At 34.2% G+C, this 17,477-nt stretch overlaps 2 protein-coding genes across 3 annotated transcripts in view; one reads left to right on the top strand and one right to left on the bottom strand.

Moving 5' to 3' along the window:
• Positions 1-3,417, top strand: part of LOC140060991 (alpha-(1,6)-fucosyltransferase-like) — a 35,960-nt gene extending 32,543 nt beyond the window's left edge. The window contains exons 8-11 of the mRNA XM_072107370.1: positions 578-824; positions 1,001-1,177; positions 1,859-2,009; positions 2,717-3,417. Of these exons, the coding sequence (XP_071963471.1) occupies positions 578-824; positions 1,001-1,177; positions 1,859-2,009; positions 2,717-3,055 (914 nt within the window). The 3' untranslated portion in view covers positions 3,056-3,417. The remainder of the gene's footprint in view (positions 1-577; positions 825-1,000; positions 1,178-1,858; positions 2,010-2,716) is intronic.
• Positions 3,418-4,939: 1,522 nt separating this feature from the next.
• The window catches only part of LOC140060990 (protein unc-79 homolog), a 31,710-nt gene continuing 19,172 nt past the window's right edge, over positions 4,940-17,477 (bottom strand). For both annotated transcript variants that reach the window (XM_072107369.1, XM_072107368.1), the window contains 22 exons: positions 16,407-16,634; positions 16,218-16,298; positions 15,910-16,037; positions 15,467-15,517; positions 14,981-15,106; positions 14,379-14,561; positions 13,861-14,023; positions 12,796-13,405; positions 12,473-12,613; positions 12,244-12,282; positions 11,998-12,113; positions 11,788-11,873; positions 11,473-11,640; positions 11,208-11,387; positions 10,727-10,912; positions 10,370-10,459; positions 9,918-10,093; positions 9,273-9,528; positions 8,581-8,721; positions 7,813-7,890; positions 7,666-7,710; positions 4,940-7,159 (listed from right to left, as the gene is read on the bottom strand). In XM_072107369.1, the coding sequence (XP_071963470.1) occupies positions 6,977-7,159; positions 7,666-7,710; positions 7,813-7,890; positions 8,581-8,721; positions 9,273-9,528; positions 9,918-10,093; positions 10,370-10,459; positions 10,727-10,912; positions 11,208-11,387; positions 11,473-11,640; positions 11,788-11,873; positions 11,998-12,113; positions 12,244-12,282; positions 12,473-12,613; positions 12,796-13,405; positions 13,861-14,023; positions 14,379-14,561; positions 14,981-15,106; positions 15,467-15,517; positions 15,910-16,037; positions 16,218-16,298; positions 16,407-16,634 (3,455 nt within the window). In that variant the 3' untranslated portion in view covers positions 4,940-6,976. The remainder of the gene's footprint in view (positions 7,160-7,665; positions 7,711-7,812; positions 7,891-8,580; positions 8,722-9,272; positions 9,529-9,917; positions 10,094-10,369; positions 10,460-10,726; positions 10,913-11,207; positions 11,388-11,472; positions 11,641-11,787; positions 11,874-11,997; positions 12,114-12,243; positions 12,283-12,472; positions 12,614-12,795; positions 13,406-13,860; positions 14,024-14,378; positions 14,562-14,980; positions 15,107-15,466; positions 15,518-15,909; positions 16,038-16,217; positions 16,299-16,406; positions 16,635-17,477) is intronic.

Below are 17,477 nucleotides of genomic sequence, written 5' to 3'. Positions count from 1 at the left end.
ATTTAAGTTATTTCCTTCAAATAATGGATTTAAAAAAAAAATGTGTCCAATGTTTAGCCATCACACTTCCAGATACTACTTTTGATTGTCTGCAAAATCTTTGTGCTGTGATTGGATGGATCTTTACAAATGTAACTGATTAAAGCTAGAGAAGATTCAACCAATCAGAACACATAGAATTTATGTATGATCAGTCACACATTGTCTGTTTTTTAATGGTTTTTTAAAATTCTTTTAAAACACTTTTGAATATCTATGACATATTACTGTATCTCTTTTGTATTTAATTTTTAGTGCAACATTATTCACTTAAAAGTAACAAGTATTTATGCATGCGTCTTGTTGTACGTGACTGATGCTAAATTACTAGATATAATAGAAACTGAATACTATAAGAATATTAGAGATGCTTACTTTAATAGTAAGTAATTCTGTTAAAAAATAATGTCATTGAAGAAGCAGTTTAGATTAGTTTATTATAATATTATAAACTTTAAATAACTTTCACTTTTCTTAACCATTGTGGTAATAGGTATTTATACTTTTACTATTTCTTTCTTTTTTAAATTTTGCACAGGCCCGGAATCAATGGAAAACATTCAAGTAGTTGATTTACCTATAGTAGACGGTCTTCACCCAAGGCCTAACTTCCTACCACTAGCAGTTCCAGAAGACTTAGCTAAAGACTTAATACATCTACATGGACATCCCATAGTATGGTGGGTTGGACAGGTCTTAAAGTACATACTAAGACCAAATGATTTATTACAGAAACAGATAAATGATATGGAGATAAAACATAGCTTCCAACATCCTATAGTAGGGTAAGAATACATTTTGAATCTATTAATTTTTACAATTTTGTTGTTATCTTGTTGCCAATAAACAATGAGCATTTGAAAAATGATACAAATATATTAAGGCTATGTTAATGTGTGTCTGGTAAACATTGCATGTCGAAATGCAGATATTTAAAATCTAGTTTTGTTTGTATTTACAGAGTTCACGTAAGAAGAACCGATAAAGTCGGTACCGAAGCAGCCTTCCACGACATATCAGAATATATGAAGCATGTTGAAGAGTATTATGAATTGATTAAAAGAAGACAGAAAGTAGATAAGAAAAATGTATACCTTGCGACAGATGATCCTAACTTATTAGAAGAAACTAGAAAAAAGTAAGCTTGCTTTAAAAGGTTACAGTGGTTTAGGACCAATACAAAGTAAGACAGTATACACCAACTAACTAAAGCTCTGTCTGCACTATCAAACAAAGTGTGGTAGTAATATGACATCATCATGTCCATATACTGTATGGGTACATTACATAGTTTGATAGTGGAGACAGAGCTGTTGGTCTCACCCAGACTTATGGCATGTGTGGCTGGCTGTAGGCCTAGCACTAAGTAACCATTGTGCCATTAACAACATCATCACCAGGGCCTAGGTTTTAAAGACTTAAGTATCAATATCAATAAGGTTTAAAAAGACAAATAAAACTGAAACTCACCTTAAGTTTAAGATTTGTAAAAACATATAACCTGCTAGTACAGTATTGTAACACTACATTGCTGCACTGTGTGTGGCCTGTGTGGCTGTACTGCTATGGCTCTACTGAACTGCACAAACACAAAGGAATGCTGAACACAAGGAACACATGCAATATGCAAATTAGTATGTTAACAATAAAGTGAAAGAAAATAATTAATTAAAAAAAAGTGGATGCTTCAAATTAAAACCTCAAAATAAAAAGCCTCCAATTTAGCACATTGTATTTACATAATGTTATTATAAATAATGTAATTTTTAATTTAAAGCTGACTAAAAAAACTATTTTTTATTTTCTCTTTATTTGTTAGATATCCAGATTATCACTTTATAAGTGACAATGATATATCAAAATCAGCGAGTATCAATCAAAGATACACTGACAATTCTTTACGTGGAGTTATTTTAGATATTCATTTCTTAGCAAATTCAGACTTTTTAGTTTGTACATTTTCATCACAGGTGAGTTTTTCTGAACAATGTGATTGGGAGTTTGATTTGCGATAACCTACGACTGTTATGTCATTGGCTGAACCTAGAATTTACTTAAACTGTGTCAAAGTTCAAGCGAGGAACCACATTGTAATGCGCACAATGATGTAACTAGGTCATAGGTCATTGCATACTGAAACCTCCCTCTTATCGAGCCATTAATTTTGATACATGAGTGGTGGTAGTAGAATTAAGATATAAGATGATTTCCTCAAATGAACAGGAAGGCATTGGTACTGCCTTTTCCTTGTTGAAATTATCTCTCTATTATCTCTCTATTATCTCTCTATTATCTCTCTATTATCTCTCTATTATCTCTCTATTATCTCTCTATTATCTCTCTATTATCTCTCTATTACCTCTCTATTATCTCTCTGTTATACACACAAACATACATAATACACAGATAGATACATTTCTATATTATTAAAATATATAGTAGTGTATTAAGAGGACACCTTAGAGACTCAACAAAGTGTCCCTTAATAGGGGTTTCCCAGAATAGGGATAATAATAATGTCCTGTATTTATGTAGCACCTAAACCTCTAAGCCCAAAGAAGGTATTTGCAACGTACTGTATTTCTAAATATTAACTAAAGATCATACCTATATATTATTATAATTGATGAATTTTAAATTTGTTTAAGCCTACAAAGATTTGTTTTTATTTTGGCAGGTTTGTAGGGTAGCTTATGAAATAATGCAGACGTTGCATCCAGACGCCTCATCCTATTTCAGGTCTTTAGACGATATATACTATTTTGGCGGTCAAAATGAGCACCGCCAGCGTGCGATATACCCGCACGATCCACGAAACAGTGCGGAAACCCATCTTAAACCTGGTGATTTAATAGCGGTCGCTGGCAACCATTGGGACGGCTATTCAAAAGGGACCAATAGAGATTTAGCTGGTTCAAAGCCTGGTCTTTATCCCTCGTATAAAGTAGAAGATAAGATAGATACTGCCGTCTTTCCTACGTATAAACAAGCTAAACATTTTAAAATACCAAGTTGAAGAACGATTATTTTATTGAAGTGATAATATTTTATTGAGATTTTATCAATTTTATTTTTATTAATATTTCTAATGAAATATATATATATATATATTGATTGGTTGATAATTATTTTAAATGAGTTACATGTTTTATCAATTTTATAGAGATTTATGTGATTCAGAGTGAGATATGAATTATCACAATATACAGAAAAATAAAATAAAAAATGCTTCATTTGTGATTTTCTGAATTACATAAAGAGGTGGTTTAAAATAGAAATGTGTAAGTATGTACTTACATACATACTTCCTGCTATCTTTAAAATATATTTATTTTTAAATTGTATTTTAAAAACAAAACCGATACACAACTCCTGCTTTGAATAAGATAGTTTGTTTATATATTATTAGATATATTTTATTTGTTAATATTGTTTTAATTATCAGGGACAGTTATGTGATTTATACAAAAATTTATAATGAAAAAAAAATCAACACTGTATATTATTAATACATAAATATAAATATTATTAGAGTATTGAATTTAATTTATCAGTTACTTGAATATAGTAGCAAGTCATTCCATTCTCTCCATAATAGATAGCCATTCATTTAGGTCGTTTTAAAGAGATTTTAAAGACTACTCCTAAACAGTTTTCTTCCCAAATTAGTTTAAGAATTTCACAGTGACCATGTAACAGTTAAAATGTTTTATGTTACATATCAGCTAAGTATAAAAAATACCACCAAACAAATGCAATACATTGTTTTATCCATAGCTACACCGACAATTGAGTTTTATTATGGTTGTATTAACTAGCATAGCCAGCATAATTGCAATGAATATTAAGTGCATTGTATAAATAAATAGATTAACACTTTTGAATATGTAAGTGTAATAGAAATAGAACCCTGCTACAAATAAGCATATTCATTAACCAGTTGCATATCAAATTAGGAGCCATTTTAGATAATGCAGTGGCAGATTCTAGATTTTAAAAGAAAGAGTGAGTGAGTGAGTGGCCAAGCTGTTAACACAGTGGAACCAGAATTATGTAGCCATAACATCGGCAAGGGTTCGATAAGCTCACTCGCTCCATGGTTCTGGTGGTAGAACGAGTCTTGTCGGATAAGGACTGTAAACCGTAGGTCATGTGCACTTTAAAAAACCTAGTATATCTTTCGAGACGAGTAGGGGGATACCCCGGTGTACTAGTCCACACAAACACAGCCACTGTCACACACAGCCACTGTGCAATTGGAACTGGACCGTTTTTAGAGGTTGGTCCCGATCCTTCACTAACAGTGTTAGTGAGAAGTTGAAAAAATAAAAATAAAAGAGAGGGAGGATGGGGGCCTAAAGATGAAAAGCTGAACTGAACCTCATGTTCTATCTTTTGGATTTAGATCCACCTATGTATTAGTCTTCTTTGAGGCATCCAAATTCTTGACAAGTTTATTTGATTTGTCCCTTTAATTATTAAAAGTAAAAGTTCTTGAATAATACACTGTTAAGAGGACACTTTGTGTGTTAAAGACAAAAAGGCATCTATTTGGACCCAAACACCACCTATTTGGACCCAAACACCACCCTTGGAAACAAAGCAAAACGGTTCTACAAATACACATTTTGAATATACGTATTAATAATCAATAATACAATATAGGTTACATATCCAAAACTACCACATGACATGACATGACATGACATGACTAAATTTGATGTTTAAGTTATAGAATTAGATAAAATTAACTGAAACAAATTAATTGTGGACATACATGTTGAATTACAATTAAATTGTGTTATTAATTTTAAAAATTATAAGTGTTGCAATAGCTGGTGTGTTTTTTTTACAACTCATAATTTGGGTAATTCTCTTTTATTTCAGTTTTGAATGTTTGTTTTGAGTACATTTTAGAAATAAAAAATAATTGAAGTAATTTTTGGTTATGTTTCATTTATTTTAAGTGCTTGTTAAGTTCAATATGTGACTGGCCTCAGTTGTTTCAATGTAATACCCTTCTCTGGCCTCAATCACGTCAATGTAATACTCATTCTCTTGCCTCAATCACGTCAATGCAATACCACTCCTCTTGCCTCAATTGTGACAATGTAATACCCCTTCTTTGACCTCAATCACGTCAATGTAATACTCCTACTTTCGCCTCAATCACGTCAATGTAATACCACTCTTTTGGCCTCAATCACGTCAATGTAATACCCCTTCTCTGGCCTCAATTGTTTCAATGTAATACCCCTTCTCTGGCCTCAATCACGTCAATGTAATACTCCTTCTCTGGCCTCAATCACGTTAATGTAATACTCCTTCTCTCGCCTCAATCACGTAAATGTAATACCACTCTTTTGGCCTCAATCACGTCAATGTAATACCCCTTCTCTGGCCTCAATTGTTTCAATGTAATACCCCTTCTCTGGCCTCAATCACGTCAATGTAATACTCCTTCTCTCGCCTCAATCACGTCAATGTAATACCCCTTCTCTCGCCTCAATCTCGTCAATGTAATACTCCTTCACTGGCCTCAATTGTTTCAATGTATACCTCTTCTCTCGCCTCAATCACGTCAATGTAATACCACTCTTTTGGCCTCAATTGTTTCAATGTAATACCCCTTCTCTGGCCTCAATTGTTTCAATGTAATACCCCTTCTCTGGCCTCAATCACGTCAATGTAATACTCCTTCTCTGGCCTCAATCACGTTAATGTAATACTCCTTCTCTCGCCTCAATCACGTAAATGTAATACCACTCTTTTGGCCTCAATCACGTCAATGTAATACCCCTTCTCTGGCCTCAATTGTTTCAATGTAATACCCCTTCTCTGGCCTCAATCACGTCAATATAATACTCCTTCTCTCGCCTCAATCACGTCAATGTAATACCCCTTCTCTCGCCTCAATCTCGTCAATGTAATACTCCTTCACTGGCCTCAATTGTTTCAATGTATACCTCTTCTCTGGCCTCAATCACGTCAATGTAAAACTCCTTCTCTCGCCTCAATCACGTCAATGTAATACCACTCCTCTGGCCTTAATCACGTTAATGTGGTATTGATGCTATAATCTGGTTTAATTCTGACATGATCTGCCTAATAGTGTTTGGTTCATTAAGGGTTTTAATAGCATAGTAACCTAGTTAACTAGAACACATAACATTAGTCATTTTTACATGAGCTAAATGACTTTGTTTTTACAGTTTACACAAAAATATTAAAGATGAGTAAACAGCAATAAATGTATGCTGCATATAAAGCAAGTATTAATTGCATTTGGGTTTCAGAAGTGTCCCCCCCCCCCCCCAGAATAGAGGTGTCCCAAATGAGGAGTTACATTGTATATGTCTTATTACTTCCATAAACAACAAGGACCCACTTAAAATCATGTATCTGTAATTAAGCCCAAGGAGACATGTTACTTGATGAAGCTTTATTTACGCATAAATTAACAGAAAATAAATACAAAACAAACTTATTCTATCCTATTTTAATTTACTTAATAATATTGATTTAGCATAGGAAATTTAAACCACACATCTAAACTACTAACTTGATTTTAGAGAAGGTATTGCACAAGCTATGGCATAAATATCTATAATATTACTGTTTCAAACTTTAAGTTCAGTGACACTAAATAATATAATAATTTAAATTCTATTATTCTAGACATCAAAATATTTCTCTTACTTTACAAAGACAAAAATTTAAACCACAGATTATTTTATTTTATGCAGTATAGCATTTAATTATGTTATTAAACATCTTTGATACGATTAAAATGTAACAATAATATTTGACTTCATTGAATTTACAGCTTTTCACCTCTTTTTTTAGTCCTGTTTTTAGGTTTTCTCCGTACCTATTATATCATTGGTGTGGCTCAGGGAGGCGAGAGCCCCATCATTTTTTAGGTGTGAAAAGGGCTTTAGACTGCTAGGTACTGTGATGCATTGGACCATTGCACCTCTATCTGTCCCATCTTGAACTGCAAGCCTTTCAGCCAGGAGATACGGATGTTACAGTTAAAGTTATTCACCTCTCCTTTGGTTAGTGACGGGGGCGGGTTATTTAAGATGGTCTGTAGACGCACTTGAGTACTTCCTGGCAGCTAAGTACATGAATGTAATAATATATTAGTGAGAAGATTAGTTTAAAGATGTAGAAAAGTAAAAGATATCCAAAGATGAAAGAAAGATGGATTAGAGGAAAATGATATATGTAAGATATAAGTAAAACGATGGTGTAAGACCAAGGCAATCCAACAACAGCATACTTAGCTTACTCGTAACAGTCCTTTGATCTCAGGTCTAGCTGCAACAAATACCAACATCACTGTACTATGTACTTATTCTATACTCTGCGGCGTGCAGTGTCTGTTAAGGGGTGTGGACCTGATCATGTCGCAGCCACAGATAAACCCTTTGATCACCGAGCTCAGAATCCTGTTGTTAGATTGCCTCGGTAACACCAACATAATAGCAATCTCTCTTGTTTTTGTGACGCATGATGTCACTATACAGCTAGGTTATACTGTACCAGCTCAAACATTTCTGAATGTGTGCACAATACTAACGATAGGTTGATATTTACAAATAAATACAACAATAATCTTACCTTTGAATGATAGCTAAAAAGAATTGGGCTCCACATTGGTAGCAACTAAAACAAGAAAGAAAGCAGGGAAATTTTAATAAAATATGCACTAAATTTATGTTTTTAAAATATTGGAAAAATATAAAATTAGATTTAAAAAAAAATTACCTTTGGCAATGCTGATGAATGGCATTCCAACAAGGCTTCCATCAAGCTGAGAAAATGCATGTTAACCCGCTCAGCCAACTGAAAATTACGAAAAAAAATGTGCTTCAACATTCTGGAGTTCAGAGTTCTTTTTTTAGGAGAACAAAATAGAAAGTGATTATGGACAGTAGATGGGATGTGAAACACCTGTGTGGAAAGAATAGCTTAAGAAACCCAAAAATAATGAACAAAATGGTCAAATAGGTATGTAGAGAGTCAGCTACAGGTATCACTAATAAAATAATGGATTCTATATTAACCATGGCCTGAGCAGAAGCCTGATGAAAGAGTTTAAACCCTTGAATATTATGCCAATACCCATCAGTGAAACACAGATACAGGTTGCCATTGGTTACAAGTCATGTGATTCACAAGGGTTCAAGGGTTAAACTCCATTTGTGCAAAAGAAATAAAGGTGAAACTTATGTAAAATAATTAAGTGGATTTTAGGTTTTGATTTAGAATGGCAAGATGAGAATGATGTTTAAGCTGGCTGTACAATTACCTGCATCCTTGTGTCCTTGTAAACAAAAAAACACATAACATGCAAAGTTAAATATATATATATATATATAGGTAAATTCAACATCAATATTGTACTACAAAGTTCAACATACAAATACATACAGCAATATCTTACATACAAGACATTACTAAATCAAAATGTTGACATTTACAACATGAATTAGTGTAGGCTAATGAAAACAGTGATGAATTTAAAGTACGTACAACTTTAGAGTGCGATAAGAGTTGTAGGACGCCAGGTGTCACTCTTCCCCAAAAGTCCATAATAGCCAATATTGCAGTGTTGTGTTGCTCACTATGTGGGTAACTCATCATTGCAAATTGTTCACAATACATTGTCCACAGCTGCAGTTAAAACAACATTATATTAGATACAAAAGACTTAAATGTGGCAAAGTAGGAATTCTTATCTTAAAATTACAGGTATGTCATACCTAGGCAACCTAACAACAGGACACGGAGCTCACATTGTCAAAATAGGAACTCATAACAGTCCTTTGATCTTATGTCTGGCTGCAACAAATACCAACAGTACTGTACTATGCACATAATCTCCGTGGCATGGAACTGATCGTGTCACAGCCAAAATTAAACCTATTGATCACCAGAGCTCAGCATCCAGTTGTTAAATTTTCTTGGTCATACTGAGCAAGTATTCAGTATGGTGGACGGAGAAAACTCTGGGGTATATGGTACGTTTTTCGATTACACATGTATGTTTTGTATGGGATTCAGAACATATAATTGTGAACTGTTCTATTCTGAGACACAATACCCATTTTTTACAATTTTTATTTGGCCACCAGATCAGAATCTGGGCTCAGTATGAAGGATAGGAAATAAGATTCAACACAATAAAGTACAACTCAAAATAAAGAGACAGAAAACCACTTTACCTGGCATAAAATAAATGCATGGGTCAAGGACGACATGTGAAGAATCGACGTGCTTGACTGCTCCGCAAAACACGCTAAAATGACCTGTACATGTTCAGCAATGTGTGAGCTAGCATCCAATGAGATTGGAAGACTAGTGATGCTGTTAGTGTTAGAGTATGAAAACGTAGGACACATCGCACTATGGGTCAAGGACCCGAGTAAAAGCCACGATAACAGGCGCACGTGGGCAATGCTGTCTACAAACTCTTTAGGTCTGGAAAAAAAAAATATTAAAATGAATGCTGTTATAATAATAATAACATCCTGGATTTATATAGCGCCTAATGCCGTAAAACCTCTAAGCGCTGAACATTATTACCCCAGTCATTTTATCCTGATCAAATCACATGGAAACATACTCCCATAATAATGCAGCTAGTAATCAGCGCAAAGTTGTGTCTTGATATAACCGGCACCCATTTTATACACCTGGGTGGAGAGAGGCAAACGTAAGTAAAGTATCTTGCCTAAGGATACAAGCAATGTGGCGAGAGTTGGATTCGAACCTCATATCAATAGTGAACGTCCAACACACTGTGCCACACGCCCTTACGCCCTATTCAGATCATGTGTACTTACTATGGTATTTAGCCATATACTTACCCTTGCTGCATGGTAGATGGCGGGTGGTACAACCATGGTAGGTATCGATTCACTGTCCTGTTATCCCGATGGCTTGTACGCGTAAATTCCAATGCAATGATCTGTGCAACTCCAGCTTTCAATTGACTTCCAAGTGTGTCTTCATTCAAATTCTGGGATCCACCTCTCATGTTACTCTGAAAACATTTAACATAATGATTTAATTAGCAATGCCATCTCATGCTTCATCATTAACATTTTAAAAACGCAGATGGAAATCAACTAAAATTAACAACTTTTTTGACACCAAAGTAATCAATACATTGAATTCACTACCTGAATGGGTTGTAACTATTAACTCATTTAAAAACAACCTTGATAAACACACAATTTTTATTATAGAAAAAGCACCTTTTACTCAGTCTGTTTACTTCAATTCAACTTTTATTTGAAATTGTATGATTTGTACGAACCTTGACCTTTGCCAGAGTGTGAAGGTCACCAATGAACTCAATGCAGTCGTTCATGTAGCTTCTCATGCATTCCAACACTCCAGTTGAACACTAAAAAGAATAAAACGTTATGATTTGTAAACCTTACATTTATACATAGGCATACTGCCTGATACATTTACTGCAGTAAAAAATAGTTACTGCAGTAGATTAATTTTGTCATGATCCTTAATAAATGATTTGTTTAAATTTGTAAACCTTACATTAATACATATACATTTAAACAAACTAAACTTGTTCATTACTGCAGTAAAAAAAATAGTTACTGCTGTAGATTTTTACATGATCCCAAACAAATGATTTGTTTAAGTATAATACCCAAGATGCCTGCAGTTGTTTCATTTCATTTTCGTCAAAGAACGTTTCACTAATCCTGCCGCCAGCATCAATGCACACAAACTGCACAAGCTCAATCAGATTAGCGTCTGGGATTGATATCTTGAACTTGAGGGCATTGTTTAACTCAACGACTACGCAACGAGACAATGACAACCTTTCCCGGTCCTGTGTGACAAGAGAATATCAATTGAAATGGTAGGTATAGGAGCAAAGTGTATTGTATTGGAAAAAAAAGGGTTAGTAATGATTATAATATTCTAAAATAAGTGCTTCTTTAAAAGGGGTGAAATATGAGCTCTGTCTACACTCAAACTTTGTGTGACAATAAAATGTGATGTGCCCATACGTAGACACGATGATGTCATATCACTACCATATTTGGGCACATCACTCTTTTTTGTCAAACTAGTTTGACAGTGTAGACAGAGTTTTAAGATTGTTTATGTGGTTACCATGGTACCTTAGTAAACGTTCTGTAAGCAAGTGAACATAACTCCATCAGCTGTCTAATCTTGAACCTGGCCTTCTGAATTGTGAATGAGATAATCTTGCTGAACGAGTCCAATAAAGCAGTCAAGTTCTTGACTGCTGGACATTTCAGAAGTACCAGCATGATGCGGAACAAGGGTGATACATCACACTAAAAAAGAATTATGCAATATTAAAATATATTTAATTTCTATAATTTCTCTCTTAACTTCCTAATGTTTTTTCCGGATATTTACATTTTCAGGCAAAACAGTAATAAGCTTCTTGAAGAATATATCAAAGTGAACCATTAGATTTGCCCATGCTCCTACACTCTCTAGAGGAAGCTCTTCCATGTAGTCTGCAAGGTTTAATACCGCACGTTGAATACGTAATGGTGGTAGGTTGGTCCGTCGGTTTAACCCCTACAAAATAACATAAACACAGTAAAAATGTATCCAATCCTAAAGAATTATGGTAAACAAAATGAAATAATAGGCCTACATATTATTGTTTTTTTAATGCTTCTAGCCTTTAATTTTGGTAGTATAAAACTAAAATCACAAGAGTACCTCTAGCAAGCGATGAACAGCATCCATGGCAGAGAGTTCACCAAAGTCATCTAAAGCTAAGGCTAACGTCTTTAGAAATGTATGATCTAAAAAAAATTGAGTTTATTTCTTTACATTATAAATCATAAATCACATCAAATCCATTGACTCAAATCTAGTAAATCCTATCATCCTTTATCCATCGATTTGTGAAAGTAAAATTACACAAACCTTCTATTTTACTGAGGAAGAGTGTAACGAATACACCATTAGGAGCAAGTTGATGACAAATGCAACGAAGAAACTGCTTAGCAACGGAACACACATGACCTGGAGGACTTCCAATGCTATCAAAAATATAACAACAATATTAATGATGAGAAATCATGACATTTAATTGCCCCGTGTGGGATGATGAATTTTGAATTGCAAATTGAATGATCTTAATGATACTGATAATAATGATCATAAACTTACATTTCATTTTGCCATGGGTAGAAAGTGGCTGATGCAACTCTGTAGATTAATCAAACAAATAGTTATCAATTCATTTTCAAGTTTTATGAAAAATTCTAGATATACAAACATAAATGAAATAAAAGTAATACTCCAAAATAAACAAAAGGGGATCTACATGAAATTCAATTAAATTCATTCCCCATTCCACAAGAATAATTCCAGGAATTGGGAACATTGAGTTGATTACCTGGCAACTACTTGAAGAACTTCCAACAAAAATGGCGCTGCAAAGTCCAAGTCCTTGTGAATGTAAGTTGCCAAGACAACGATCGCCAAGGAGATGGTATCCTCATCGTATTCTTCCAAGATTGCATTACAGTCAGAACATCTAAATAAATATCAAATTTCATTTTTTATTTTATTTAATTACCTCCAACAGTGTAAACGCTAATAAAAGGAGTATAAAAGTTAATAAAAATACAAAAAAAAACAAGATGACATGATAAAATTACAATTCATTTTGTCAATTTCATTTTATTTAAAAAATTATTTTTAAAAACTTGTATGTACCTGTTAAGAGCCATGATGTTTTTATCTTCATTGTACCGTCGCACGGCTGAGTGAACACTGCTTCTTCTTTCGGATCCTCTGAGCGTCTCTGACCTTTTGTAAAACCTCTTTCCTCTTGATCTTTGATTGGATCCTTTCCTATGTGCATCGGGTGTACCTGTTGTTGCAATGTTCACAATCGGTTTCTTTCTTTTTCGTCGATTGCGAACTGTGTAAGGAATCTTTTGTTTCTCTTCCGATGATGGATCCGTAATCTGTTTTTCAATAACAGGTTCTTCCTCGATGACAAGTGGTTTACAGGTGACCACTAAGTCTTCTTCCTTCTCAACAAACATCACCTTTGCAGTAGCAGTTTCTAAACTTGCTTCTGCTATTGGCTCAAGCATTTCAACTGTTTCTCCCGTTTCTTCCTCTTCGACGATCGTAGAAACAACATTACTAGAAACGACCCTTGACGCTGATGAGTTATCAGATAAGTACAACATCTTACAGACGGTTTGACCTCCGCTATTTCCAACTGATTCTTTATTTGGGGTTGATGTGTGAAGTGGAGTGCCCCCTGGAGTAAAACCTTTGCTAGAATTGCTATCGAAACCAATACCAGGAGAGTCTGAAAATATAACATATGTTTTGGAATATAGAATCCGGTTTCATACTCTACTTTCTGTTGTATTAAAATACAGCATAAAGCTACACTGTACAATGTAATATGGTGTATATATTTATTTGAATAGAGATATTGAAACTCTACAAACAACTAGGGCCAAATGAATGTTCATAATATGGCTATTATAAACTTATGGGAGTTTGTTAAGCTCTGTCTACACTATCAAGCGCTAGAGCTGCTCTAGAGCTTATAGGGTTATCCTTTTGCTCTCATCCTGTCATTTTTATATTTGTATTGCATTTGATGAATGAGCAACAAATAAAAAACAAACTAGTTAGATGAAAAAAGTGTGATGTTCCCAAATATGGTAGTGATATGACATCATCATGTCCATATATGGGCAAATCACATCACATTGATAGTGTAGACAGAGCTTTAGCACCAAACAAAATTGCTACCTGACTTAGGTGGGTCATCATTGGTTGCACCCCAGATGTCCTCAGGTTGAGGGGGTTCAGGTAGTTTAGGTTTACAGATGTGAACATGTCCTTCTATTGTATTGATACAGATTGTAATAAGCACCTCTAGAGTACTCTTCAGATCAGCAGAATCAATGTCATACTAAAGCATAGAAAAACATGTATAAGAATTACAGCCATGTAATTCAAAAGGAAAAACTGTAGACTAGCACAGTAACAAACCTTCCTGCCCAAAACAGAATAGTATGGAACCAAATCAGGGAAAGCGCAAATGTTTGAATGACGGAAAATATTTCAAAAGGGAGTGAGAGGAATTTGGATAGCAAACAAATGCATACAGTAGCTAACTAAAATGTGTGGAAGTGTTTCAGTTATGGGAATTCCTAGTGCGTTTGGGTTTTCACCAAGACATATTTTTCAGACTTTAGGACAACCAAGTAAGTAGTAAGTTTAAACACAAACACAAAATGATCAGTATTTATTAATGATAAACCTACCTTGTAGAGTATTACAAGGATTGTCATTAGCCATGACTGTCTGCAGTGTGGCTCCAAGAAAAACAGTGTGTAGTCTTGATGTTGGCGGTGGTGAGGAGTCTTTTGAGGTGACGGACAATACTTAAGTAGCTCAACAACTAGCGGTAGAATCTTGGTACCCAACTTAATATTGTAATCCATGACCTGTTTCAAGTATATACCGTATATGACTTCAATTGTAATCCCATGCTCAAGTGTAATTCCAAATTTCAGTCCCAAGACATTGGTAAATTCCATTGTTAATGCTATGCAATTATAACCACACCCACTAATGTTTCATACCCATGCCTGCGACTATTACTCATTCATATATGATAAAACCATTTATGCTATTTTATATTTACAATAATACACCATATGAAAACAATGCAAGTGTATTCTCTGAGTGTGTGACTCTCATTCTCAATTAAGGCATACTGCCATGGATAACCAATAAGATTTCACTCATTCACTGTCCTTCTTAAGGGTCGCAACCTTGTTCACAGGTAGATGTTTGTCTTTGGGGGTGAACCCAGAAGTATGGGATAGATAGGCAAGCATCTTAACCACCAAACTCCACTCACCTTAGCTATGCCTGCAATAAAAGCATTAAAGACAGAAGATTCTCTGAGTTGATGTGGAGCGATTTTGAACAGCTTCTCTGTTTTACTGAATCCAAGAAGAGCATACAGATGACGCAGAACAGTCTTCTGCAAAGCAGAAACAAAATTGAAAATAAAATCATGAAGTAATCACACTCCTTTTAAGGGTCAGCAATAATGTATCATGTGCTACATGATATTACTATCAACCTCAATTTCCAAGAAACCACAAGGGGCTTGAGAGAGGAGGCCCACTAAAAACGTGTTACATTAGGATAATGAATAAAAAAAGTCTGTATAGACGAATAGACCATGATAGGATCAACAGGGGACGCGCATTATTAAGGAATACCATTGCCAGACAACCAGATTCCAGGTTAGGTTCAAAATAATACTATACAAACAAACATTCTCCATGGTAACTGAATACATTCAAAGGATATACAAACAAACATACATGCAACTTACCATTGCTTTAGAAGAACCATGTTGGTCATCTTCAGTGGACTCTGCCATGAACTGAAAGTAACATTGAGTCAATTAAAATTATTTATATTTATTCAAAATATCAACAAATATGTATTTCATCAAATGCCATAATAATACAGAGCATAAAATGAGGATCAACCTAGAAGTAAACTTGTCTCAATTGGCCATATAATATGGTTACAAAAATTAAGAAGTACAAGAGATATGAAGAATCAGTAATAATTATATATACAGGAGTCAAATAAGACCACAGGTTGATTTTGATTGATTGATTAAAGAAAGAACAAAGAATTGTGGCGTGGCATTGTGAACTCCATCTTGGATGCATCCGCATGATGATGATGATGATGAAATCTTATAGAATTGACTTCATTCAAGTCACAAGTGAACAACAACGAATGCTGTGCTCATTAGATACTTACCCTCATTAAGAGCGTGACTAATTGATGAACGGTTTCCTTATCAATGAATGCCAGATCAACTGGATTAGTCTGTTGTGACTCGGTTGTTAGTGGAACTTGTTCCTCTTCCACAAAACCCAAATAACCATCTGTTGGCAGAAAAGGATTATAAATCAGGCCATTGTATTCAAAAGCAGCTCAAATCTCACTGAATAAATTGCTCATCTTCTAGTGTGTGTAAACTCAAGGTTTTTGCTAGGCTATGTGAACAGAGAATTTATTAATTTAGGTACCTTATAATGAAAATGATTATGTAAATTGAGATTTACCTTCAAAGACCTCTTCAGCGAGTGAACCAAGACTTAAGACATTATCAGGTGAAGATTGGTTACTGTATGTTGATCGTTCAGCTACACAAATGAAAGAAAAAGAAGAAATTATCCACCAGCTTGAAGTTAGTGTACAGGTTAAATTCTCAGATTTTTTTTAAAAACAAGAAAATTTGATTTTCAACTTACAGGATCGAAACACGCCGCCTTTTCTTCTAAAAGCCCAAAGATTAGTTGGTGCAGATTCACTTCTTGGATAGAACCTTTTAGTCGAACTTGACGTAGAGGGCATCATTTGATGACGAAGTTTTGATTGTGGCGTGTCGGACTGGGTGCGTATAATCATGGCACGGTGTAGCTTTGTTTGGTTCGGTTTTTCAGTTTTTTCTCCTGATACTGTTCTTGATCGTGAAAAATCTTGTTAGAAAAATACAATTTATTATTGGTATCTAAAATGCTGAATTATGACAGTATAGCTTGGTTCCCACTTGGACGGCGCATGGTTGGGACGATTCATTGCCTTGTGATTGGTCAAATTACTTGTGTTGCGTTCAAGTGGGAACCAAGCTTAAGGGCCTTTCCATTATCTCACTCTTCTAGAAGAGCATAATATTGACAGCAGAATGTTCATATTAACTTATCATTTGTTGCACTGTTTCGGATAATCATCTTTAAATGATAAATAAACGTAGAATCTCATTTAGGAATGGTTTTAGGTGCTTTGACTATCTACAGACCTATAACACTAAATAACTGAAATCTAAACTATAATAGGTTAGCCTTTACATGCACTAATTACAATAACAATGATTTCTGAAAATAAATGAATTTACTGATTGATATTCATAAAAAATTGGAATAAAAAATAAATGTAGTGAAGCAAATATGATTTAAACATTACAATGTTAATAATGCTATGAAATTAAATGATGTCAGCATGTTTTGTGATGTCAGCACATGTTTTGTGATGTCAGTACAATTGAATCAGTACCAATAACTGATGGATCAATGATTTTTTTAAATGTTGACAATGACGATGTAAGAATGAAATGTATTTTTTAATTTTATATTTAATAGAAGATAATTACTAATTCATAAATATATAAGACATAAAACATAATAGTAACAGTTAAAAATAGCCAATAATGATTATGATAAAAAAGCATGAAACCCATAAATGGTGATAAATATTATTATGTAACATTAAATTATGATTGATGGTTTAATGGTTTCCAAACAATCCATATTTTATATACAGTA

The sequence above is a fragment of the Antedon mediterranea genome, chromosome 10, assembly GCF_964355755.1.
Source record: "Antedon mediterranea chromosome 10, ecAntMedi1.1, whole genome shotgun sequence".
NCBI lineage: Eukaryota > Metazoa > Echinodermata > Crinoidea > Comatulida > Antedonidae > Antedon > Antedon mediterranea.
This window is presented reverse-complemented; position numbering and strand designations above follow the sequence as displayed.